This window comes from Garra rufa, chromosome 6 (genome assembly GCF_049309525.1).
Source record: "Garra rufa chromosome 6, GarRuf1.0, whole genome shotgun sequence".
Classification (NCBI taxonomy): Eukaryota; Metazoa; Chordata; class Actinopteri; order Cypriniformes; family Cyprinidae; genus Garra; species Garra rufa.
This window is the reverse complement of record NC_133366.1, coordinates 54,712,326-54,739,200: the sequence shown is the minus strand read 5'-3', so window position 1 is coordinate 54,739,200 and position 26,875 is coordinate 54,712,326. Positions and strand designations below refer to the sequence as shown.

The following is a 26,875-nucleotide window of genomic DNA, read 5'->3' as shown; positions in this document are numbered from 1 at the left end:
CATCACCACATTAAAGGCTAGAGCCAAAGCTCCTTGTCTGAGTCACATTGCGATACAATTGCGAACACTAGCAGAGTTCCACTGTGATCAGAACGTAATTTATACAAATGCAACTGCAACGTTTTAGTCTACATGCTCCATGAAGTTCAATCAGGAAGTTTGTCTGATTGAGAGGTCCTCAACACTTTCTTAGTATTTGGACATGACAAATGTTAACATTCCCATTAAGTTATGAAAACATTATTTCTAAATGTTCTCTGTTTTTAAAATGTTTTTTTTTTCTTGGATATGTGAACGTTAATAAAACATTCCATTTTATCAATGGTAAATGTGAATGCATCTTAATGTGAAACACAACAGCAAGGTTTTAAATCACTGCCAGTGTAAAGTCAAGGGGCGTGCCGTTTGAGTCAAGGGCGTGGCTTTGCCAAAGAGGCGTGGCTGAATGTTGGCTCATTTAAGGCCAGAGCCTCAAACATTACATCAACGGTTTAAATCACTGCCAGTGTGAACTCAAAAGATGTGTCATTTGAACGAAGAGGTGTGGCTTTACCAAAGGGGCGTGGCTTAACATCACCACATTAAAGGCTAGAGCCAAAGCTCCTTGTCTGAGTCACAACTGCGAACACTAGCATAATTCCACAGTGATCGGAACAGCATTTATACAAATGCAACTGCAACGGTTTAGTCTACATGCTCCACGAAGTTCAGTCAGGAAATTTGTCTGATTGAGAGGTCCTCAACACTTTTTTTAGTTTTTGGACATGACAAATGTTAACATTCCCATTACGTTATAAAAACATTATTTATGAACGTTCTCTGTTTTTAAAATGTTTTTTCTTGGTTATGTGAATGTTAATGGAACATTCCATTTTATCAATGGTAAATGTGAATGCATCCTAATGTCAAACAAAACAGCAATGTCTTAAATCACTGCCAGTGTGAAGTCAAGGGGCGTGCCGTTTGAGTCAAGGGCGTGGCTACAGTTGGCTCATTCGAGGCCAGAGCCTCAAACACTACATCAATGGTTTAAATCACTGCCAGTGTGAACTCAAGAGGCGTGTCATTTGGATGAAGGGGTGTGGCTTTGCCAAAGGGACGTGGCTTAACATCACCACATTCAAGGCTAGAGCCAAAGCTCCTTGTCTGAGTCACAACGCAACACAATGGCGAACACTAGCAGAATTCCACAGTGATTGGAGCGCAACTGCAATTGTTCAGTCTACGTGCTCCATGAAGCTCAGTCAGGAAGTTCATCTGATTGAGAGGTCCTCAACATTTTTTAATCAGGCAGTGTTTGAAGGCTGAGGGCCGGGCGTTGAGCGGGCAGCTCTTGGACAGTTTCCCTTGAGGGTCCTTGCATTGCACCGTGCGACTCTGCCAACCCGTATCGCAAGTTCTGGAGCACGTCATCCACGATCCAGTCACCCAGCGCGGCCCCGCGGGCGTTGTCGTTGGAGGATCCGTTGTCACAGGAACCTCGGTCGTAAATGTCACAATCTCCGCTGACGACAGCGCCACGGCGGTTCCCGAAGCCACGGCTACCGTTCGCGGCGGAAGCGGAATTTTGCGTGGCATAAAGAAGCTGTAGCGGATGTCTAGTGGTTTCTTAGCATCCGTGGCCAGAATTTGCACCACCAGGCTTTCCTTAAGGGCCCCGGGGCCCATGCTGTGAAGGGCCTCATCCCGCTGACTCCAGCCGGTGTAGTTGAGAACAGAGCCGTTGAGAGGGATGATGGTCTCGGATGTGGAGATCATGAACTTCCCGTTTAGCAGGTATTCTCCTCCGGGCCGCCTCAGTGCCAGATACGCCGTGTAGCGGGTTTGGCCTTTGGCTTTGTATTGTCGAACCTTCAGGTGTGTCGAACCCTCAGGAACCTTCACCACATCTGTGTAGCCCTTACTAGAAAACACAGAGACAACATCACATGATTTCATTAGTGTTTTTGTCTTATTTTGAGTTTGTTTTTCCAGTTTAATATCTGAACGTTCTTTTATCAAGATGCTTTTACTAGAAAAGCAAAATGACAACATATTAAGTGTTTTCCAATATAATCAAGTGAGTTTATGGTTGATAAACTCGCATAACTTTGATGCATCTTTCAGAAAATGCAGAAATTTTGTTAAACAAGGAATAACATCTGCCACTTCACATCTTAAAAACAAAGAATTTGCCTTTGTGTTGTGTGTCTTTGTCCATGTTATTTGTTCAAATCTTGAGAATACAATATACACATTTATATCATGGCTTGTTTGTAAACAATAAAATCCTAATAAATATAAATTCTTGTACTCTTTTAAATCTCAGTTGTGTTTCATTACAATTTCAAATCGGTCTCAGATGTTTCTCCTAAAATCCCTCAGGATAAATAAAAACAGACTCAAATGAGTCACTAGTTCATCCAGCAAGAGTCTAGAGTGATAAATACGAGTGTGAAACAGCTCAGATCGCTTGATAAGAAATGCTCGAGTTTATATTGAGATCTCTGACTTTTGAATGCAAATCTGAGCTCAGTTTGAGACGTTTCTGAGATCTAAACCTTTGGGCTCTTTTTCACAGGAGAAACATCTGAGAAGCAGGAGAGACTTTCCATTGCTCTCCATTGAATCTTGTTGCTTTGTTTAAGAAACATTCGAGCTGTACAACAGATCTGATTTGTGATTTTTCTTCTCTTTGATGTTTTCTTCCAATGCTCTCCCGGGGAAAACAAAGGATGTCGTACCAGGAACATTTCCTACTTCTGTAAATCATATTAAGTATCCAATTTCGTATGTCTCATGCTTTGAAAAAGAATCAGACAGCGTCAGGTTTCTTGTGTCTGAGAGAGCGTATGTGCTTATGTGCTTCCTCACCATATTTTGAGGAAATATTTGTACCCAGAAGTGATGTAAACCTCTCAAAACCTCCCTGTGATGACGTCCTCGTATGTTAGGGTTTGTTAGTCTCAGCCTCAGACGTAACGACCACGGAATCGATGAGTAAACGTCTGATGCATAAGGCACACTTAGCTGGAAACACTTCAGGAGTTTCAAAGTCGTCATCGGATTGGTTATAAATATACAGGTTTTCTGGAAGTTGTTTGTGTCGCGTTCTTTAACGTGAAACAAAAATGCTGTGGCACTAAACCCTCTCTTACTAAACTAAAGCCGTCGTGTTTACGAGCGTTTATTAGGATCAATGAAATGCTGGATTAAGTGGATAAAGTTCATGGCATAGAATCTTTAAAATATGTCTGAGAGTTTTACACACTGGTCTGATATTGTGGCGACATTTCCATGTTGCTTTACCTGTCACAGGCGGACCTTGGCCATTCAAAGCGGCCAAAGTTCCTAGACCTTCTGCCCATCTGAAGTCTGAAGGTCTGGCTATGTGAGACTAGGGTTTGTTTAAAAACATTTGTGTGTGTATTTTCCAACCTCTTCTTGGTGAAGTTTCCAGCCACTCTGATGCAGCTGTTTCCGTCGCCGCCGCAGATGCCGCACTTGTCATATTGAAGTTTAGAGCCGATGATTCCGTCGCAACCTGTGCGAACACACTTCCCTTTCACACACACCGAACTGCTGTACGGCCGGCACTCCGTCCCATCAACCACCTGCAGGAACACCACCCAAACCAAACGTCACCTGCTGTTTGGTGCCCATCTACTGCTACTAAAGAAATGGCACAAATAAATCACTAACAAAAAGCACTATGGTAATACCATGTTTGTTGGATATGATATTGACAGAACATTTTGGTAATGATCCCGTAAAGTTACCAAAATGTTATTTCTCTGAACATCTGTTTCTAACCCTCTATGGTTAAGAGTTGCCATTTGGCAACAATTAATTTCGGTTTATTTCCTTGTTATTCTGAAAAACATACAACATGTTGCAATACGGTAATTAAAAGGTAGTCAATGATGTTTTGTTTTTAAGTCAAATGACATTTGAATGTTTTTCCCAAAACACTTTTTCCTACTGTCATCCTCACATGGAGGTCACCTGTTGAAGTGCTCCAGAAAAAATGCTCTGTTAACCTATTTCTGAAGATCTCTTTTCAAGGGGGATTTTTTTTTGCATCATCTTTGGTTAGTAAATTACATATTTTTATTGACATGAATTGAAGTAATGTATTTCCCAATTGGGATTTTTTTAAAGATGGTAACATCAAAAATATGATTGCTGTTATTTATTTATTTCAAGTGTTTATTGAAGTATAGTTGTATTTATGTATGAATAAGAAAATATTACTCCAGTATTTCACAGAAAGGGCAATAGGATGAGTGCAGATTTGGCTCCTCCATGTGATGAGGATGAGTTAGCTTTCAGTGAACGTAATGATGAGTGTGTTTGTGATTGTGATTTTGATTAAGACTGTATGCACCAATTTATAAAATAAATCTGCATTTAAATTATACAGAAGATCATAATGTAATAGAAAAACTACTTTTTCTGGCTATTTTCCATTGTGGTACACCCTCCAAAAAATCTTTTTATTTATTTATTTATTTTTCAAAAATCTGCCATTTCAAAAATATATTTCATGGTTAGAACATAATGCATACCATAGAGAAACATTTTTTCTTGGCTATAATTCAAGAAATTGTATCATTTTGCAAACATAAAAAAAATGTTCTATTAATATTACACAAACATTCAAATAAAAGATGTAACATTAGGAACAACGCATAAATAATGTTTTTGTACAGTGACGTTAACTCTAAATTAAATTTTTATTAATGTTACTGGATGAACATTTGCTAACATTCTCATTAAGTTGCAAAATTTCTGTTTGTAAATGTTCAAAACATCCAGTTAAAAAAAAAGTTTTAAAAAGTTATTTCCAAAGTTAAGGGAATGTTCCATTGTATCATTTCCCAAACATGGAAATGTTACATTTGAATGTTTTCTGAATGTTTTAAAACAAGTAGATACATTTAAAAAATGTTACACAAGTGTCTAACTGAAATGTTAAAAAAAAACAGTTTTAAGAATATTATTCAAAACCAGATCATTTCTGAATGTTTGTTCATAACTTTTAGAGAATCTTGCCACAACCTTCTGAGAACGTTTCCTGTTGTGAAACCTATATATGTTCACAATAATGTGGCATTTCTATAATATCATGTCCAAAGGATGTATGTCATTCAGAACATTTACTGCTGCAGTCCGTTTGTAAGTGTTGTCAGATATAAAGCGCATCACTCATGACTTACTCACCCGCTGTGAGAACACAACATAGTATCCCGTCCCTTTGGCCCTGCAGGTGAGTTTGCACATGTCTTTGGGAAGCACGCCAGCAAACTTCGGCACCCATTCTACAAAGGTCTTCACTCCTTTAGGGTCCGTCTGAGGGCCGTTACGCAGCTCACACTGCTCCTGACGGAAACTCTTACCTAACACACACACACAGGAAAAATCAGAACAAATATATTCAGTGCACAAACTGAGCTACTGAGTACTTATTTAAAAATATTAACATACAGTTGAGGTCAAAGGTTTACATCCCCCTTTCAGAATCTGCAAAATTATTTGACCAAAATAAGAGGAATCATACAAAATGCATGTTATTGTTTATTTATTGTTATTGTTTACATCCCCTTAACACTGTGTTGTTACCTGAATGATCCACAGCTGTGTTTTTTTGTTTAGTAATAGTTGTTCATGAGTCCCTTGTTTGTCCTGAACAGTTAAACTGCCTGTTGTTCTTCAGAAAAATCCTTCAGCTCCCACTAATTCTTTGGTTTTTCAGCATTTTTGTGTAGTTGAACCCTTTCCAACAATGACTGTATGATTTTGACTCATATGCAACTATAACAGACACTGATGCTCCAGAATGAAAAAAACATGCATTAAGAGCCGGGGGGGGTGAAAACTTTTGAACAGAATGGAGATGTGTACATTTTTCTTATTTTGATGAAATATCATATTTATTCATTTAGTACTGCCCTTTAGAGGCTACAAAAGATACTTACATGTTTCCCAGAAGACAAAATAAGTTAAATCTACTGTGATTTTCAAATTCCAAAAGTTTTCACTCTCAGCTCTTAATGCATTTTTCTTCCCTTCTGGAGCATCAGTGAGTGTTTGAAGCTTCTGTAATAGTTGCATATGAGTCTCTCAGTTGTCCTCAGTGTGAAAAGATGGATTTCGAAATCATACAGTCATTGCTGGAAAGGTTCAAATACACAAAAATGCTGGAAAACCAAAGTATTTGTGGGGGCTGAAGGATTTTTCTGAAGTTTAACTGTTCAGGACAAACAAGGGACTAATGAACAACTATCACTAAACAAAAAAACACAGCTGTGGATCATTCAGGTAACAACACAGTGTTAAAAATCAAGGGGATGTAAACTTTTGAATGGGGTAAAACTATTATTTTCTCTTGTGGCCTATATGAAAACATCTTTTATTTAAAATATCATATTCAGGTCAGTAGTAAATAAACAATAACATACATTTTGTATGATCCCTCTGAAAGAGGGATGTAAACATTGGACCTCAACTGTATATGTGTAGTTGACATAAAATAGACAAGTTACAGCACCTAAAATACACTTTGCAATATACATTCATGTAGATTTTTTTCCTGAAATCTTGATGTAATGTGTCAACTACCTACTTAATGTTTCTCTTGACTCTATCATATTAGAAGAAACTTTTCACTGAATTCATTGCAATGCATTCTAAGATTGCCGTATGTGCATTTGCATGTGTTTTGTTATGTAAGCATGCATTATGTGTGCTCACCAGTTGAAGGGCACGGCGTGACGTTGCAGGAGCGGTAGACGGCCCTCTTTCCTGTGCAGTAGCGGCCGTTGTTTCGGGGAGGAGGGTTGTTACACAGACGATGTGCAAACTGGACGCCGCCGCCACACGTGCGAGAACACGAACCCCATGCACCCCAAGAGCTCCAGCTGCCATGATTTGATGTCTGCAGCCAAACAGAGATCATCAGACATCGATTAATGAAGAGCAGAAAACACACACTGACTCACGGCTGAGGAATGAATGGGTCAAAGCGTGGAAAGAAACTAGTGTTTTATGGGAAGGCGTGTGCTCATCCATTCACCGGCCCACAATAAACAAGCTCAGGGCCAAAAATTAGTGGGGACCTGAACGCTGGGCATTCAGCGAGGGGAAGGGTGTGTGTGTGTGTGTGTGTGTGTGAGAGAGAGAGAGAAACACAAACCGTGACAAACAAACACACATGCATGAAGAGAAGCTCAAACAAGAGCTACATTCTTCATCGTCTCTAAAACACTTAATGACCTCTGAGACGTGGATAAAAATACCTGGCCAGACGGGAGGATGGGAAATTCCTGCCGGTTAAATGTTTGATTCTAATCTAGTTAAGTCAGAACAGCAAGACACATGAGGATAATAGTGTTTTAGGCGAGACGCTATAATTTACATTTACATCTGATGCTCTGAGCTGCTGACAGATATCTTCTGGAAAGTTATGAACAGTAACGTTAAAAGAATGTTCATTCCGAGTTATATCTTTCCGATCTTTCATAATGTTCTCTAAGTGTTCGCAGAAAGATGTTATTTATACATTGCTTATGGAACGTTTGTTCTTAAGTGTTAGTTGGATGTTTGTAACAATTGTAACTATTTTTAAATGTATCTACTTGTTTCAGAACTTTCAGAGAACATTCAAAAGTAACATTTCTGTCATGTTTGCAAAAAGATACAAAGAAACATTTTCAAAACATTTAAAAAACTGGACATTTTGATTGTTCATAGAACTTTTAGAAATAATAGGAATGTTGTTGTTGTTTTTTATTATTATTAGTTTTATCCATCTAAAACTGATCAAAAGCGTTAGTAAATTTACACTATTGGTTAAAAGTTTGGAATAATTTAGGTTTTTCATGTTTTTGAAAGAAGTCTCTTCAAGGCTGCATTTATTTGATCATAATTACAGTAAAAATTATGAAATAATATTAGGATTTAAAATGCTGTTTTCTATTTAAATACATAGTAAAATATAATTTATGCAAATAATAAGCTGAGACTATAATCAATGAAACACAACTAACAGAACTAACCTGTGATAGTAAATTAAAATCAATTTGATCATTTTTTTTTAAATAAGTACAATAAAATACATTGTTTTTTTTTAATAAAATACAACTACCAAAAATAAAATAAAATATTAATACTAAAAATTAATATTAATACTAAATATTATTAACAAAAATTAAATTAAATTAAAAAGTAGAATAAATATAATATAATATAATATATGTAACGGAAACTAAATTATGAACTGAAACAAAGCTAAAACTGAAACAAAAATAAATTCAACTATTTAAAAAATATTAAATAAATAAATAACAAAATGACTAAAAATTAAATAAAAATGTAATTTAAAATGTAATTTATTTCTGTGAACAAAGTTGAATTTTTAGCATCATTACCCCAGTCTTTAGTGTCACATGATCCTTCAGAAATCATTCTAGAATTTACACTTTTATTAATCAAGGACACATTAAACTGATCAAAAGTGATAGTAAACGCATTTATAATATTACAAAAGATTTCTATTTCAAATAAACACTGTTCTTTCTATTCATCACAGAATCCTGAAAATTAAAATGTGCAATGGTTTCCACAAAAATATTGTGCACCACAATAGTTTTCAACATTGATAATAATCAGAAATGTTTGTTGAGCAGCAAATTATTTCTGAAGGATCATGCGACACTGAAGAATAATGATGCTAAAAAAAAAAGCTTTGATTAAAGAAATAAATTACTTACTACAGATATTTACATAGAAATCAGACGTTTTAGATAAGTAATATTATTTCAAAATTTTTACTGTACTTTTGATCAAATAAATGCAGCCTTGGTGAGCAGAAGACGCTTTTTTCAAAGCACAAGTGAACACTATGTAGATGTTATTCTGAAGGTGAACCTCTGATGAAATCTGAAGAGGAATGAATATGATGAAGTGAGAGCGAAAGCAGCGGAGAGAGAGATTGAAGGATGTGTTTGAAGGAGTGTTGGAGAAGATGACGAGAGACGTTAAAGAGCTGCTGACACACTCCTCAGAGCAGGAGGTAATAGAGAAAGAGGAGATCTGATGTTTATTATGTGAAGGAGACGGCGGTGAGAGAGATGGATCACGTGAAGCCCAGAGAAACACTGCAAACCAGATGCGTCAAGAACATGGGTGCGCTTCAGACGGACAAACAGATGAAAGCAAGTTCTTTAAAGACACGACAGGAACGGCTTTACGAATGTCTTCAATGTCCTTGGTTAACCTAGATTTCTCAGAAACACCAGGCTGGATGACAATCTCATGCTATGAAGTCTAACTGGTGAGCAGGATGAATATGAACAGCCCAGGTTTGTTATCGTAAACTAAATCTACAACTATTAAACTTAGAATATTAGATGAAAAACTTTAATCTAAAATAGAAAAAAAAAAAAAAAAAAAACACAAGTAAAATGACAGAAAAGCACATACAATGTCTAAAAAGTGAATTAAAATTAAAATAAAAAAATGAATATAAAATGTTGAAAAATATTCATGAATTCATAAATGCTAAATTATGAACTGAAACAAAACTAAAACGGAAATAAAACAGCCCAAAACGGAAACAAAAATAAATATAAGCTATTTAAAAATATAAAATAAATAAATGACAACAGCACACAACAAAATAACTAAAAATTTAATAAAAACAATAAATTGATTATATAAAAATTTGCAAGTGCTAAATTATGAACTGAAACAAAACTAAAATTAAAATAAAACAACCTTAAACTGAAACAAAAATAAATGTAAACTATTTAAAAATATTAAATAAATAAATACATGACAAAAGCATGCAACAAAATGACTAAAAATTAAATAAAAAATGTGCAAGTGCTAAATTACGAATTCATACAAAACTAAATGGAAATAACAAAATTAATATAAACTATTTAAATACATGAAATAAATAAATGACAAAAGCGCACAACACAATGACTAAAAATATTAAACTGATTATATAAACATTTGGAAGTGCTAAATTATGAACTGAAACAAAACTAAAACTGAAATAAAACAACCTTAAACTGAAACAAAAAATAAACTATTTAAAAATATTAAATAAATACATGTGAGTGCTAAATTACGAATTTATACAAAACTAAAACAGAAATGACAAAATTAATATAAACTATTTAAAAACATGAAATAAATAAATGACAAAAGCCCACAAGAAAATGTCTAAAAATTAAATACAAATATTAAACTGATTATATAAACATTTGCAAGTGTTAAATTATAAACTGAACCAAAACTAAAACTGAAATAAAATAAATTTAAACTATTTAAAAAACAATACAAAATGATTTTTGAAAAATATTAAATTGATTATATAAAAATCAAAGCTAATTGAAAATATGAATAGACTGGACTGGACAGGCTCAAAATCAACACTGATCAACACAAACCAGCATGGAATATAAACTAGTCAACATGCAATCTGTTTTAGTAACATATTGTGACCTGATTCAGACTGATTCAAGTTGTTCTGTGGTGCACGACTTGATTTTTTAGGACTGAGATGTCAGCCAAATAGAGTCATTTTAAAGGCATTTGGATGAAGACAAACACATCATTTGTTCATTTGTATCTGTGCTCTTACCGAGTAGTGTCTCTTTTTTGTTTTGTCCACGCATTTCCCCTGCAAACAGATCCGGCCCTTCCCGCACGGCGTTCCTTCCACGGCCGGCAGCTTCTTGGTCAGACACACCATCTGTCCCTTCCTGATGACGGCGCACCACAGACGCGAACACACGTCCATCCCGGGACACACCGTGTACTCCGGCCCGAAGGCCAGGCGGCACTGCTGGACGGCGTCGTAACTTTGACCCGGGAGCTCCTCCGGACCCAAAAGAGGAAGACGAGGAGTGTCCAGAAGACATTCGGCTACACACACAACAGCAATACGAGCGCACGGTTATGAAGGAAATGTTGTTTTTCATTATATAACTACAGAACTGAGCACCATTCAAAAATGGTAAATAATCAGGACTTTTTAATGTTTTTAAATTAGACTTCTGCTCACCAAGTCTGCATTTATTTGATTAAACACACAGTAAAAATTGTGAGTTATTATTACTTTTTTCAAAGTCAATATCTGTTCAGATTTCATTTATTTCTGTGATCAAAGCTGAATTTTCAGCATCATTACTCCAGTCTTCAGTCACATGATCCTTTAGAAATGAATCTAAAATGCTGATTTGCTACTCAAGATCTGTCTGTGTACATAGTCTAAAAACTGTTTTTCTAACGCGACTTACAACTTCAGCAAGTACTGTGAAAATACTCCTCCTAGGTTTTGCATTTGTTTATCTAGTTAGACACATAAGCTGAGATTACAGTCAATGAAACACAACATTACCTGTGATAGTTAATTAAAATACATTTGATAAAAAGGACAAAATTTGTAAATAAATCTAATGTAAATAATAAAATAAAATCTTTTACAATACAAATACCAAAAAGAAAAAAAATATTCATACTAAAAATTTATATTAATATTAAATATTATTAACAAAAATAAAATAAAAAGTATAATAAAAATAATACATGTAATAGAAACTAAATTATTAACTGTAACAAAACTAAAACTGAAATAAAACAACCTAAAACTGCAACAAAAACTATTTAATAAATTAATAAATGACAACAAAATGACTAAAAATGAAATGAAAATATTAGATTAATTATATAAAAAATTCCACGCGCTAAATTATGAACTGAAACAAAACTAAAACGTAAATAAAACAACCGGTTCTTTTAATTCTTTCAAATAAATAAAAGCTAACTACATAAATTATTCTGGTCACACTTTAGATTAGGGTCTAATTCTCACAATTTTTTAAACTATTAACGATGACTTTTGCCTTAATTTACTCTTAATGACTGCTTATTAGTAAAGCAGTTGTTAAGGTTGAGAATTGGGTAGGATTAAGGATTTAGAATAATACTGTGTTATAAGAATAAGACATTAATATGTGCTTTTGAAGTCATAATAAACAGCCAATACCCCAGCAATATGCATGTTAATATTATTAGGTTTTACTACTTTAGACTACTTTAGTAAAATGTTGATTTGAAGTGTCAGGTTTTGCATTAGAATTATTATTGCATGTCTTTTTTTTTTCATGCATAGCAAGTGCCACAAAGTCACCTATCTAATCAACAAAAACATTTGTATTTATGAAAGTGTAAAAATGTTCTTTTTCTGAGAACGTCATTTTGAGCTGCAGTGACCTGAGTTCATGTCCATGTCCAGACATGATTGTTTCTCACCGTTTCCGTCGTCGAAGAAGTCCGTGATGGTGGCGGATGTGCAGCGGCTCCAGGGTTTGGACGCGTCGATGGAGGTCAGGATGGAGGACATCAGCCGCTTGTCTTCGGTGGAGCCGAATCGCTCTTCGCAGAACTTGGAGTCGTCGTGGGACAGACCCAGCAGGTGCCCTGAGACACACAGGAAGTGATGTCATCAGCGTGTGTTTGTGTGTACAGTGAGTGCACACAGGTGTTTAGGTGTGTGTTTGTGTGTGTACCGATCTCATGTGCCACGGTGAAGGCGGCGTGGAGCCCGTCGTCCTCGATGATGGCACAGCTCCGCTCCGGCGAACACACCGTTCCCACATCAGCCATACCGAGAGTGTCACACGAGTGATGACCGCACAGATCCTGCAAACAACAACAACACAAACATCACAAACTGTGTTGTCTTAGTAATACTTTTTTCGTTTTCATTCATATTTTAAATTTAGTACATTTAATTTTTTAATTATTTTTTTTTCTTTAACATTTATTTATTTATTATTTTTTTATATTACTATTTAATATTTATAAAAATTTATTTAATATTTAAAATAACATTTATAACTTTTTATAATTTTTGAGTTCATGCATCTAATCATTGGGTTGATATTGTAATTGTTAACTAAAAAAAATGTGTAAAAATAAATTTTATGAATTGAAATAAGGCTAAATAAAATTAAATACAAATGAAAAAAAAAAAAACAACAACTTGAAAAACATTACTTATACATCGACCATGGAACATTTGTTCTTAAGTGGATGTCCATGTAACATTTGTGATGTTACTTGTGTCAGAATGTTTACAGAAATGTTTAAAAATTTAAATGTAACATTCATATAATGTTCACAAAATGATACAATGTTTTGATTTTTCATAGAACATTCCAAAAAAATGTGTGTGTGTTTTTTTAATGGGAACAAAATGTTCTCAGAATAACGTCTGTCCTCTGTGGAAGCCTGTTTCCACCAATGAATAATATATATATATATATATATATATATTGCAAATTTTTGTCTCACAATTATGACTTTTTTTTTCTCCAAATTGCAAGATACAAATTCACAATTCTGCCTTTTCTCTCAGAAGTGTGAGATATAAACAGAATTGTGACTTTTTTTCTCGAAATTGTGACTCTATATCTTGCAATTCAGACTTTTTTCCTCGTAATTGCGAGTTTATATCTTACAATTCTGAGTAAAAAAAAGGCAGAATTGCGAGTTTGTATCTTGCAATTTGGAGAAAAAAGGCAGAATTGTGAGATAAAAAGTTGCTATATATATATATATATATTCAGTGGTGGAAACAGGCTTTCATAGTCCTTCATAGCAGTGCTGAGTCACAAAAACTGAATATAAATATAAATAACAAAATGCCTAACTAAATATAAATAACAAAATGCCAGTTTGGGGTCTATAAAAAATTTTTTTTGGAAGAAATTAGTACTTTTATTCATCAAGGATGCATTCAATTGATCAAAAGTGCCAGTAAAGTCATTTCTAATATTACAAAAGATTTCTATTTCAAATAAATGCTGTTCTTTTGAACTTTCTATTCATCTGTGAATCATGAAAAAATAAAATGTATCACCGTTTCTACAAAAATATTTAACTGTTTTTTATAACATTGATAATAATCAGAAATGTTTCTTGAGGAGCACCATCAGCATTTTACAATGATTTCTGAAGGATAAGGCTAAATAAAATAAAATACAGCTAAATGATATAAAATAAATTTATGCTGAAGTGCTAAATTGAATGAAACTATAACTGAAATGATGCTGAAGATAAACAGAATTTTTAATTAAAAAACTAAAAAAACAAACTAAAAATTTAAACTAAATTTAAAATTATAACTTCAAATATGAAAAATAAAATTCAATATTAAATTAATGTATTTGTATCATATGTTTTTACGTTTGATGTTTTATTAAGCTATTTTAAAACATTTAAACTTTTTTGTAAAATGTTTTTCATCTCATTTTTATCTTTCCTTTTATTTCAGCTTTATTTCAATTTTAATAGTTTAAGTTAACATGACTCAGGGTGCTCACTTTATCAGTGGTATTATGGTATTTGGAAACAATGAAACCAATCAAAAAAACCGAAAGCTGTCAATAAGCTGTCAATATGTCTGTAAATGTTTTCAAGTAGTTTTTCGAGCAGTTGGACTGTAGAACTACTTTAAGAGTAATTTGCAGTCAGTTTCATCAGGACCAGCATCAGCAGCAGCAGGACTGGACGTCCTACACATGTTTTCAGACTTGATTGACTAACGATCCTCTCAGACAGACACACAAATGCAGTCAGACGGCTGGTGTTTGCTGGTGCCGTGCGAGCGCATGGAAACGGCTGGACTGAAAGCGGCTCTTCACACGCTCACATTTAGAAAAGCAGCACAGTAAACAGCCTGAGAGCCAGTTTAGCTCATGACCTCAGCGGAGCGACTGAGCTCACGCATCTACACAAATCTACACAAATCACTGACCAATCAGTCCTACAGCTTCTGCTCTGTGCTGTCTTTCTGTTATACACATGCTCCGCTGCAGCAAATGTGAATGTTTGCATGCGCAAAACCCACCGCCATCACGCCAGGATGTTTGTGCACAGAAAAACACCACTCAGGTTTTCTTCAGATACTTTAAAAAGCAGGTTACTCCTCTGTTGTTCTCTGGGTTTTCACAGAAATGAACTGAGCAACTTGATATAGACAGATAACATGAGAAATTGAACAAATAAATTGCAAAAATTGCAAATAAAAAATCTAAAATTTTTGTCTTGTTTTTCAATAAAAACATCTAAACAAATAAGAAATTGTGAGGGAAAATTACAATAACAGCTCAGATGAGAAGATGCATGAAAAAAATAAATAAATAAAATCACAAAAAATTGCAAATAAAAAATCTAAAATTTTTGTCTTGTTTTTCAATAAAAACATCTAAACAAATAAGAAATTGTGAGGGAAAATTACAATAACAGCTCAGATGAGAAGATGCATGAAAAAAATAAATAAATAAAATCACAAAAAATTGCAAATAAAAAATCTAAAATTTTTGTCTTGTTTTTCAATAAAAACATCTAAACAAATAAGAAATTGTGAGGGAAAATTACAATAACAGCTCAGATGAGAAGATGCATGAAAAAAATAAATAAATAAAATCACAAAAAATTGCAAATAAAAAATCAAAAATTTTTGTCTTGTTTTTCAATAAAAACATCTAAACAAATAAGAAATTGTGAGGGAAAATTACAATAACAGCTCAGATGAGAAGATGCATGAAAAAAATAAATAAATAAAATCACAAAAAATTGCAAATAAAAAATCTAAAATTTTTGTCTTGTTTTTCAATAAAAACATCTAAACAAATAAGAAATTGTGAGGGAAAATTACAACAACAGCTCAGATGGGATGATGCATGAAAAAAATATATATAAATAAAATCACAAAAAATTGCAAATAAAAAAATCTACAATTTGTGTCTTGTTTTTTAATAAAAACATCTAAACAAATTAGAAATACTGAGGGAAAATTACAACAACAGCTCAGATGGGAAGATACATGCAAAAAAAAAAAAAAAAAATTAGTAAAGAAATAAAATCACAAATGTTTTCCAATGTTTTTCAATAAAAACATCTAAACAAATAAGAGAATAAAACATTGTGCATTTACCTTTTTCTTATTTAAAATATAAAATAAAATAATTGATTTATGATTAAAGTCAAGATTACATGAAAATTCACCTGCTTTTCTAAATACATGCTAAATACTCTGGTGACATTTGCAGGACTTGTACAAAATATACTGAATAAAACAAATTAAACATTATTTATTTACCTGAAATAAATAAAAATTAACATTTTGTTTTTGAAATTTTCAAATAAAAAAAATTGGTTGTGCACTTTTATTATTCATTTTTATATATATTTATTTAAATATTTTTAATTTAGCTTTAATTTAATTTATTTCAGTTTAAACATAGCCAAAACAAACATTTAAAAATTAAAGAAAAAATTTGAAAAAATAGAAAAAATTATAAAAACAACAAAAATACATAATGAAATTACTCAAACTTGGCTAAAATAAAAGTGAAACAGAAAAGATGAAAATAAAATCAAAATATTGACTAAAACTATAATAGTATATTAACTTGTTCCAGTCCTAAACTTTCTGTTACACATATATGTCACAACACGGGAGTGAAGAAAAAAAAATTTTAAGGCAGTTTTTTAATGCATTTACAGGAACAGAAAGATCTTTCACTAATTAGAAAAAAAATCTGTCTGATTGTCTGATTATCATCTCAGGTAAACATATGTTTGTTTAAGGCAGTTTCAATGAATTTACAGGAAAACAAAGATCTTTCAGCACTAATAATTGATCCAGACAGATGGAGGTACCAGCCTCTGGTGGGTCGGTCCAAAACATCACCTCACACACACACACACACACACACACACACACACACACACACACACACACACACACACACACACACACACACACACACACACACACACACACACACACACACACACACACACACACACACACACACACACATGTTGGGTTTACATGTTTTATGGGGACATTCCATAGGTGTAATGGTTTTTATACTGTACAAACCATATTTTCTATGGCCCTACACCTACCCTACACCTAAACCTAGCCCTCACAGGAGATTGTGCACACTTTTACTTCCTCAAAAAAACTCATTGTGCATGATTTATAAACCTGTTTCCTCATGGGGACCTGAGAAATGTCCCCACAAGGTCAAAATCTACTGGTATTCCTATCCTTGTGGGGACATTTGGTCCCCACAACGTGATGAATACCAGGTACACACACACACACACACACACACACACACACACACACACACACACACACACACACACACACACACACACACACACACACACACACACACATATACGGGCAAACATACAAGAATGCTGATATCCCGTCGCCTCTCGCACTTGGCAAGCGTTCCGAGCAAACATGTGGACGCAGACAGACAGGAAGACGAGCGGGAGGAGCAGACCAATCTGATATTTGATTCTACAGCGCCGCGAGTTTCTGTCACCTGCTTCTGATTTACAGGGCGTTTCAGGGCCAAACGTACGCCCTCTGCCCGCTGATCTGAGGCCTGTTCTCAGACGTCCATCAGCGATGAGAAGAACATCAGCACTGGTCTGAGTGAAGGGTTTCAGTCACGTTATGTCTGGCCTGTTTGGATCTACAAAATGAACAAGGAATGCATCTTTAAAATTGAAAATATATTTAGTTTGCATGAGCAAAACAATCTTCAATATATGAGCCATATCAGCTCCTGTCATTGTCAAAACAAATTCTTCATCCTACTGAGTTTCTCGGCAGAGGCCGGATCCGATCGCAGGCTGTTGCTACCCAACGCTGGCACGGATGGTAAGGATTTTGGGACAGCGGAAGCGCAGACGGATGGATCCAGAATATCTCAGAGTTTTCAGTGAACTGTCAACGTATAGCCGGACGTGTGAAATGCCCCAGACAGACCGACGCTACAAAACACACCAGCACATACGCTAGAAATCACTGCAGGAGACACACGCATGATCACAACATGTCCTATAAAACCTCAGCTCAACTCTCTCTCATACTCCTGAACAAACACTACAGTGTTTACTCTGTCTGTATGCATTCATACTCCCTCTGTGTGTACAGTACAGTGCCTCAAAAGGGCAGGTGAACTGACAACATTCACCAGACATAAACATTTCTGACTTGCTGCAGCTTGAACAACAACAAAAGATTGAGGTCACTAAGATTTTTTTTAAAGGTGAGACACTGCAGGTGAATAGGGAGTTCAAAAAATAACTAGTAGTTATCATCTTTCTTACATTGATAATTGCAAACATTTTTTGTAATACAAGTTTTCCAAAATGTTAGGTTTTAATATGCAAATGAGCATTATTTAATGAAATATGCACTTATTTGCATACATTTCTAGTAAAAAAATATTTTTTTTGACATATTAGAGTCAGAGGGGATTTTGGGTATCTTATTTTATCACTCCATAATTCAGAGAATACTTTTGGGGGTAACACAAAACAATTTTTGGGGGAATAAAATGTATAAAATCAAGCAAATGATAAATCCCTCTGTTAAAACCTTTAGGATATACAGTAGACAAGAATAAAAACATTAAAAAAAAAAACGGCCTTTAGAAATATGTATTGTAATTGGAATCTATCGACACAAATAGATAAAGTCCTATAAAAGAAATACTTAACAGTGTATTTTGGAAGTTTTCTTTCCACTAGTCATTTTATGAAACACCAAAAAGCCCCAAATCTCAAACTTGACAGGTGCTTGAAAAACTGTTAAAATCAAAGATGCATTAAATTGATCAAAAGTGACGGTAAAGACATTTATAATGTTACAAACAATTTCTATTTTCAAATAAATGCTGTTCTTCTGAACTTTCTATTCATCTGTAAAATATTGTGCAGCACAACTGTTTTCAACACTGATAATAATCAGAAATGTTTCTTGAGCAGCAGATTATTATATTAGAATGATTTCTGAAGGATCATGTGACACTGGAGACTGAAGCAACGATGCTGAAAATTCAGGTTTGATCACAGAAATAAATTACATTTGACTATATATTCAGATGGAAACCACTTATTTTAAATTGTAATAATATTTCAAAATTTTACTGCATTTTTTATCAAATAAATGCGGCCATGGTGAGCAGAAGAGACACGTGTGTGATTTTCTGGACTTTGACGTAACTCAGAAAATGGTGTCATGCTGAAGTGTTGATCTGGTCTGTGTTGGGACACATGCTTCATTGTGTCCCGCAGCATCAGCGCAGTCATGCCTCTGATCTGACGATCATAATCACACATTCTCCCAAAGCCATGAGCTCAATGTGCCTCTTGTTCTGTCATCTGCATCCACATGCATGAGCGACCGTCGCTTTTCAACAGCTAGACGAAGACTGAGATGAAGTTTATAAACCCTGTTCATTTCTCAGACCTTATAAAGGTTGCACACGTCATGCATGTGGCCGACTAGTCAGGGATTGCATCACTTGTATCTAGTACTTGTGTCTAGGCTTTTGTCATACAAATAATTGTGGTTATTGACTGCATGCTGTTTTGTTCATGGCACTTACAGTGTAATAAATTATTTTACATGGAATCATAATAAAATATGATTTACTAATAATATTAATAATAATAATAATAATAATAATAATATTTATATAATAATAATTTATATAATTCATTATTTCTGATTAGTATAATATAATATAATAAATATAATATTATAATTTATTTTATATATATATATATATATATATATATATATATATATATATATATATATTATATTTATTATATATTTATTTTGAGATATTTATATGGACTTTTAATTTTTTTATAATAATTAATTATTTCTGATTAATATAATATCATATAATATATTAATTACTGTGATTGTAGTATCATTACAATATTTTAAAAGATTTTATAAATATTTTAAATTTGATTTTTTTATAGTTAATGATTTTGTTATGTACTTTTTGTCATTTTATTTTATTTATTTTACAAATATTTTATTTAGCTTTTATTTTATTTATTTAATTTTATTCATTTTGATAGACATTTAAAATTAAATAAATAATCACACAAAATAATTATGTTATAAAAAAACTTGTGTTAATTTGAATTTAACCCTGGACCACAAAACCAGTCATAAGGGACATTTTTTTTTTTTATTTATACATTATTAAAGCTGATAAATAAGCTTTTCACTAATGTTAGGATAGGACAATATTTGACAGAGATTTGAAAATCGGGATTCTCGGGAAAAAATCTAAATATTGAGAAAATCGGCTTTAAATTTGTCTAAATGAAGTTCTTAGCAATGCATATTACTAATCAAATTTTACATTTTTATATATTTATGGTAGGAAATGTACAAAATATCTTCGTGAAACTTGATCTTTACTTACTATCCTAATGATTTTGACCCATACAATGTATTGTTGGCCAATACTACAAATACCTGTGCTACTTGAGGGTCACACTATGTATATTGCACAATTATAATAGAACCACTGAAGCTGCATGTCTTATTAACAATTTGCCTAATATAAACACTGACTTTCCAACAGCTATTGATAGTGACCATTCTGTGAGTGTTTTGGAGGCATCATTCATGTCCTGGACAACCTGACAGTGCTGATGGATCTATACAGTATTTGACTGAAAGGCTTTCAGCATCATTGTGCTTCAGGGCCGAATGATTACAGCGGCACAGGTCAGATCAATTTTTTCAAAAAACAAAACAAAAACCCAACACATATTAACATGTGCAGTTTGTTAAGTTCACTTAAGGAATCATTCAGCTAAAAAAAAAAGATAATTCTGTCAGCAATTATTCACCCAAGCATCAACTGAATGTTTAACAAGTAACTGAATAAAATACAATATAACAATACTTAAAGTTAAGGAAGCCTGTTTTCGCTACTGAATAAAAAAGGTAATTGCGACATTTTATTCCAAAATTCAGATTTTTTTTCTTGCATTTGTGACTTTATTTCTCAGAATGGCGAGTTTATATCACACAAGTTTGACTTCATAACTCGCAATTGTGAGTTTAATTCTAAAAAAAAGTCAGAATCGTAACAAGTGAGATAAGTTGCAATAACTTTTAAAAAATTTTATTCAGTGGCAAAAATTGGCTTCCATAGAAAGTTGACATACTAAAATAACAAAAACAAATAGAATTAACATAAACTTGAGTGAAATGCATGTATAGGTATGTTTTTTTTTTTTTTTTAGGTAGATGCATGTATTTCCAAAGAGGCTGTTAATTTTCCACGGAATGCATGAATTGATCAAATGCATACCTGAATGAAATGTGAGTTGTTTTTTTTAGAAAAGCATCTGCAATGTGCACATGCCAAGTTCCTACAATGTTTTTATAACTTAAATTTGTTACCTGGGATGTGTCTTAGATGCAACATATATCAGCTACTGCAAAGTTTATTAGTGAACAATGACTTAAATTTCAGTCCACACTCTGAAAAATAAGGGTGCTTCACGATGCAATAGAAGAACCATTTTTGTCTGAATGGTTCCATAAAGAACCTTTAACATCTGAAGAACCTTTCTGTTTCACCAAAGGTTCTTTGTGGTTCTTCAGATTATAAATAGGTAAGCAAGAAATTGTTCTTTAAAGAACCTTTGACTGAATGGTTCTTTGTGGAACCAAAAATGGTTCTTCTATGCTTGAAGAACCTTTTGAAGCACTATTATTTTTAAGAGTGCATTTCACCTTAGAGATTATCAGCTTGTTTACCTTTTTGAGGCAGTAAACAATCCCTGTTAACACTTTCAATGTTTAGAAGAGAGCAGCATGAACGTTCTGCTAAACTTCTTCTTTTGAGTTCCACAGACGAATGAAAGTCATATGGATTTTGTGCAAAACGAGGATGAGTAAATGAGACAGATTCTCATTTTTGGATGAGCGACGCTCAGCAAGCACAAAAAATAAATCAGCGTTAGTCATGAGGCAGAGGAGGCTTTGGGAAACTGTGCTGCAGCAGCAGAGAGGAAATGATGCTTTGCTTATTTCATTTCTTTGTGTTTGGCTTTGGCGGCGGTTCAGAGCTCTCAGTGGGTGTCTGTGGGCTTCTGCTGCCCATCATGGCTTGTTGACATGGTGTACTTCACAACCACACACTCTTAAACACACACACACACACACACACACACACACTGTACGCCACCAGGTGTGTCAGACTCCACACTGCCAGAGGAAAGACGCCGCTGGCACCGGCCGTGAGTCAGACACTGCCAACAGAAGCTACATCTCTGTGGAATCTGGTGTGGCAGCTCTTATGAGAGGGAAACGACGTCAGCGGCACTTACAGATGCCAGCCGAGGGCACCAGGGAATGAATACCAGCCTGCTAGAGGAATTAGTTACAGTTAGAGGAACAGTTCACCCAAAAAATAAAAACTGGGTTTCTTCATTGGAACAGATGTGGAGAAACGCATCATTCTATCACTGTCATACTAATGGATCCTCTGCAGTGAATGGGTGCCGTTCAAACAGCTGATAAAAGCAGTCCATAATCCATATTAATAATAATAATAATAAATATAACACTGTCTCTCATCAAAATCCAGCCACATAATAGTTGTTTTGGACTGTTTTGGCTTGTAAACGGTGCTTGATTTGTGCAGATTTCTCTCCTGATTCAGACCAGACCACCTTTTCACTGGAGGAAGTGTTATTAGTGTAAAGTGTATTTTAGTTAAAAGCATCTTAATGATGGATTTGTTTCAGATTTGTCTTCTCAAGATGTTAACTGATGGACTGGAATGGATTACTTGTGGATTACTGTGATGTTTTTATCAGCTCTTTGGACTTTGATTCTGACGGCACCCATTCAATCCAGAGGATCTATTGGTGAGAAAGTGATGGAGTGACACATTTTAACAAATCTGATGAAGAAACAAACTCATCCTTATCTTGGATGGCCTAAGGATGAAGACAATGTCAGCAAATTTTGATTTTTGTGTCAACTGTTGCTTTAAAACTATGCTTTACTTTAGAATACACTTTGTTAACTTTCGTTAACAGCTCTGGTTTGTGATACCGAATGCATTAACTAACTTAATAATCTTGCTTTCCATGCAAACTGATCTTGTTTTTAGTATGTTTAGCTAGTATTTAACTAAAAAGCAAGACAAAGTTACTGATGAAGCGCAGAATTTGGCCACTTTAAGTGCTCCAGTGAACAAGACCTCGCATGACTTACATGCACCACAAGCCTCGTCTGGAAGCTCGACAAGCTCCAAACCACAAGCGCGGCGGTTGAGCGAGAGGCACGGAGCCTGCGCTTTACTGTGGGATCTGCGAGGGGCGAAACCAGTGTGGTCTCCAGCCCGGGACGGGTTTCATGTGCGGATTTTCCTCACAGCTCTCTGCTGCGGTTCACGGCACTCAGATCTCGAGAGCGTCCCGTGTGAGGAATGTGCGCGGACACACACTGTATGAAGACACACACAAGTCAGGGGACTGGGAGGGGGACGCCAAAGACGCCTGCCTAGAAAAACAGCAACAAAGGAAATAATTTTACAGTTCACTGTGGAACGGGAAGGGAGAGAGGCTGACGTTCTCACAGTAGTTGAGACATGATCAGATCCAGCTGACCTGGTCACACACACACACACACACACACACACACACACACACACACACACACACACACACACACACACACACACACACACACACACACACACACACATGTTGGGTTTACATGTTTTATGGGGACATTCCATAGGCGCAATGGTTTTCATACTGTACAAACCGTATTTTCTATGGCCCTAACCCTACCCTACACCTAAACCTAGCCCTCACAGGAGATTGTGCACACTTTTACTTCCTCAAAAAAAACTCATTGTGCATGATTTATAAGCCTGTTTCCTCATGGGGACCTAAGAAATGTCCCCACAAGGTCAAAATCTACTGGTATTCCTATCCTTGTGGGGACATTTGGTCCCCGCAACGTGATGAATACCAGGTACACACACACACACACACACACACACACACACACACACACACACACACACACACACACACACACACACACACACACACACACAACACTGAGGTTTGATGGTATCTGATGATAATACTATGGTGCTCTGAAGCAGGGGCGTTGCTAGATTCTTTTTACTGGGGCACGTGCCCCAGTAAAAATATGCTGTGCCCCAGTAAAATCTCAAATTTGAGTAATAATTTACGTTGATAATCCCAAAATAAAGACATTATACCTACATGCAACAACTGAATTAACGAGTAATGGGGGCCTGTGCCCCAGTAGAGCTTTAGGTCTAGCAACTCCCCTGCTCTGAAGTATACCCTGGTCATGATATGTACCATAGCATTTATATGGTGCTACAAGGCATTTCTCAAAATACCATGGTAGATAAAGATAAAGATGACTGAATTAGTGAATTAGTCTATTCATATTAGACTATTAATTAGTCAAACCTTAAAATGCTAAAAATACACATTTTTACTTATAATAAAATAATTTAAATGTAATTAAAATGCTAAAAAGGCAAATTTATTACATCAAAAATAATAAAAATGTCAAAATTACAAAAATATTTAACTATATAAAAATTATTTTAATTAGCCTATATTAAAATACTAAAAACACCTTATACTAAAATACTAAGTTTAGTCTTTGAATATGTGTTGGACAATGGGTCAAAAAGGTTAAGAACTGCTGGTCAAAACACAAACTGCAGTACCATGTTAAAACCATGGTATCCACCACTGTACCACAGTAGCCTACTTTTGTAAGGTCACTTAGTTCAAAACATAATGGTACAGTGCAGGATGCGTTGGGACTGAAATAAAACGCCGTAATGAAGTTTACGAGCCGCGCTTGTACCTGCGCGCACGCGCCTCGATCACTCACTATGTCAACAAAGTTCACCAAGGCTGTTGCGCGCAACCGTCTGGCGCGACGCGAATGTTTCTGTTTTTACCTGCCTGGTGAAGAGGATCGCCGCGTCATGGTGATGCTGATGGTCGTCATCCAGCGGGTTCTGCTGATTCTGCCACTTGCAGAAGCTCTTAAGCGTCGCGGCGGCGTTTTTGGACACATCGATGCCCTTCTCGTTCTCGGACAGGATCGCGACTTTAACCACCGACAGGCGGATGGGGTTCTCGATGCTGGCGTGGCCGTAGAGTTTGGACGCGATGGACGCGAGGGTCAACAGGTAGTGGTGCAGGTCCTTGCCGTACTTCTTCGTCATGGACGCATCCGCGACTAGCAGCAGCTCCACGTGCCGCGCGCGAGACACGGAGCGCTTGCGTCGCGTCAACGCGCCGGGCTTCACAAACTTCGTCCACCATCTGCGTCCACGCGCATCCTCGTCGCGCTTCCGCTTTTTATCCTTGCGCGTTTTGCGGTCGCGCGTTCCGCAGCTGTGACGCGCGGGCATCGCTTCGAAACTGAAGCTCTCGCGCGTGTAGAAGTGGAGAGCGCTCGTCGCGTCGGCGTCCTCGACGATGTGCACGTCATTCTCGTGCCCCTTCGCCCGGATGAGCGGCGTGATGGTGTACCGCGCGTGATCCAGCGCGAAAAACCCGTCAAGTCCGCCGCCGCACAGATTGAAAAGCGCAAGAGACTCCGCGTTTGAATTAACAGTGCCGCGGTAAACGCATTCCCGACGCGGCGGCGGCGCGTCCACGTTCAAACCCAAGTGATGAGACAGTATCGACTCGTCCCGCTCCATATCCAGCTGAAAGCGCTGCTCGTCCAAATACAGAAGGTAACCGGCTTTTCCTCCCCCGTGATAAATCCGATCCACGGTGCGCACGACGCCGCGGGCAGGTGCGAGCAGAGACGCGTTTGCAGGTGGACGGAACGCAACGAGCGCAACGGAGCCCTCCAGAGCGCAACACAACAAAACAATCCGCCACATTATTCCATGTAGTTCAAACTTTTGGAAACATTACGATCCGAAACACAGCTTCAAAATGACTTGCGTGAAGATTTCGAGCCGGACTGATCCATGAGTGCCGGTGCGCATCTCACGCGTCACGGAAATAAACACATGAAGGTAGGATGAGAGAGGGACGAGAACTAAAGTCAACTTGAAGAACAAAACACAAAGTTTCCTCTTAAAAGCACCAGAGAGAGAGAAAGAGAGAGAGAGAGAAAGAGAAAGAGAGAGAGAGTCCTGCCCCTTTGCGCTTGCTCTCCACTCCAGACCTCCTCCTCTCATTCTTTCCCAACTCTCTCTCTCTCTCTCTCTCTCTCTCTCTCTCTCTCTCTCTCTCTCTCTCTCTCTCTCTCTCTCTCTCTCTCTCTCTGTGTGTGTTTGTGTTCACTGAACAGGTTCATCTGTACTTGTTTGAGAATGTCCTCACAAGCATAGCAATAAGTGCATTTTAAAAGCTCATGAATCATTTTTAAATCTACTAATGTCAACAGGTTTAATACATAGAAAACGCACCATTTAGTATAAACTACACTGCTTACTTACATAGTTGCATGTGTTATAAATGCGCTTTTATGTCCTGGAATCAATGCAAAGTCAAGGAAAGACTGTGTTTGTTCATCCTCATGTTTTGTTTGCTTTCTGAGAGATGCAAAACTGACTCAAAATCATCATATTGACGACTTTTCTTAATCTTACAAGAGCTGATAAGCTAAGTGGGCACTGTTTAATACATAACAGTAGTGCATATGACTCATGCATTATATTTTGAAGCTCTTTTGAAGTCATATGATGCTTTGTGTGGGAAACAAACCCAAACTGAAGGCATTACTGAAAGTCTTAAAAAAAGCATTGGTGTCAAATCTGGCACAAGGAAACACTTTTAATGACTCAAAAACATCCACATCCTGATCTTGCATGAGCTGATAATAAACAGCATGGTAAAAATACATACATAAACTACTTAATTTGTATATTTTTGGTTTTTCAGAGCTCGACAGGATCCTCCATTCACT

The 26,875-nt window shown here is 35.8% G+C and overlaps 1 protein-coding gene across 1 annotated transcript; it reads right to left on the bottom strand.

The window, feature by feature from the left end:
* Positions 1 to 1,240: 1,240 nt before the first annotated feature.
* On the bottom strand, positions 1,241 to 25,973 carry adamts5 (ADAM metallopeptidase with thrombospondin type 1 motif, 5 (aggrecanase-2)). Its single transcript, XM_073842377.1, has 8 exons — positions 24,900 to 25,973; positions 12,564 to 12,696; positions 12,307 to 12,474; positions 10,634 to 10,917; positions 6,733 to 6,916; positions 5,203 to 5,378; positions 3,418 to 3,593; positions 1,241 to 1,903 (listed from the first exon to the last, which is right to left on the bottom strand). Exons 1-8 carry the CDS (start codon positions 25,839 to 25,841, stop codon positions 1,273 to 1,275), a joined length of 2,694 nt encoding a protein of 897 aa, XP_073698478.1. The 5' UTR covers positions 25,842 to 25,973; the 3' UTR covers positions 1,241 to 1,272.
* Positions 25,974 to 26,875: the final 902 nt, after the last annotated feature.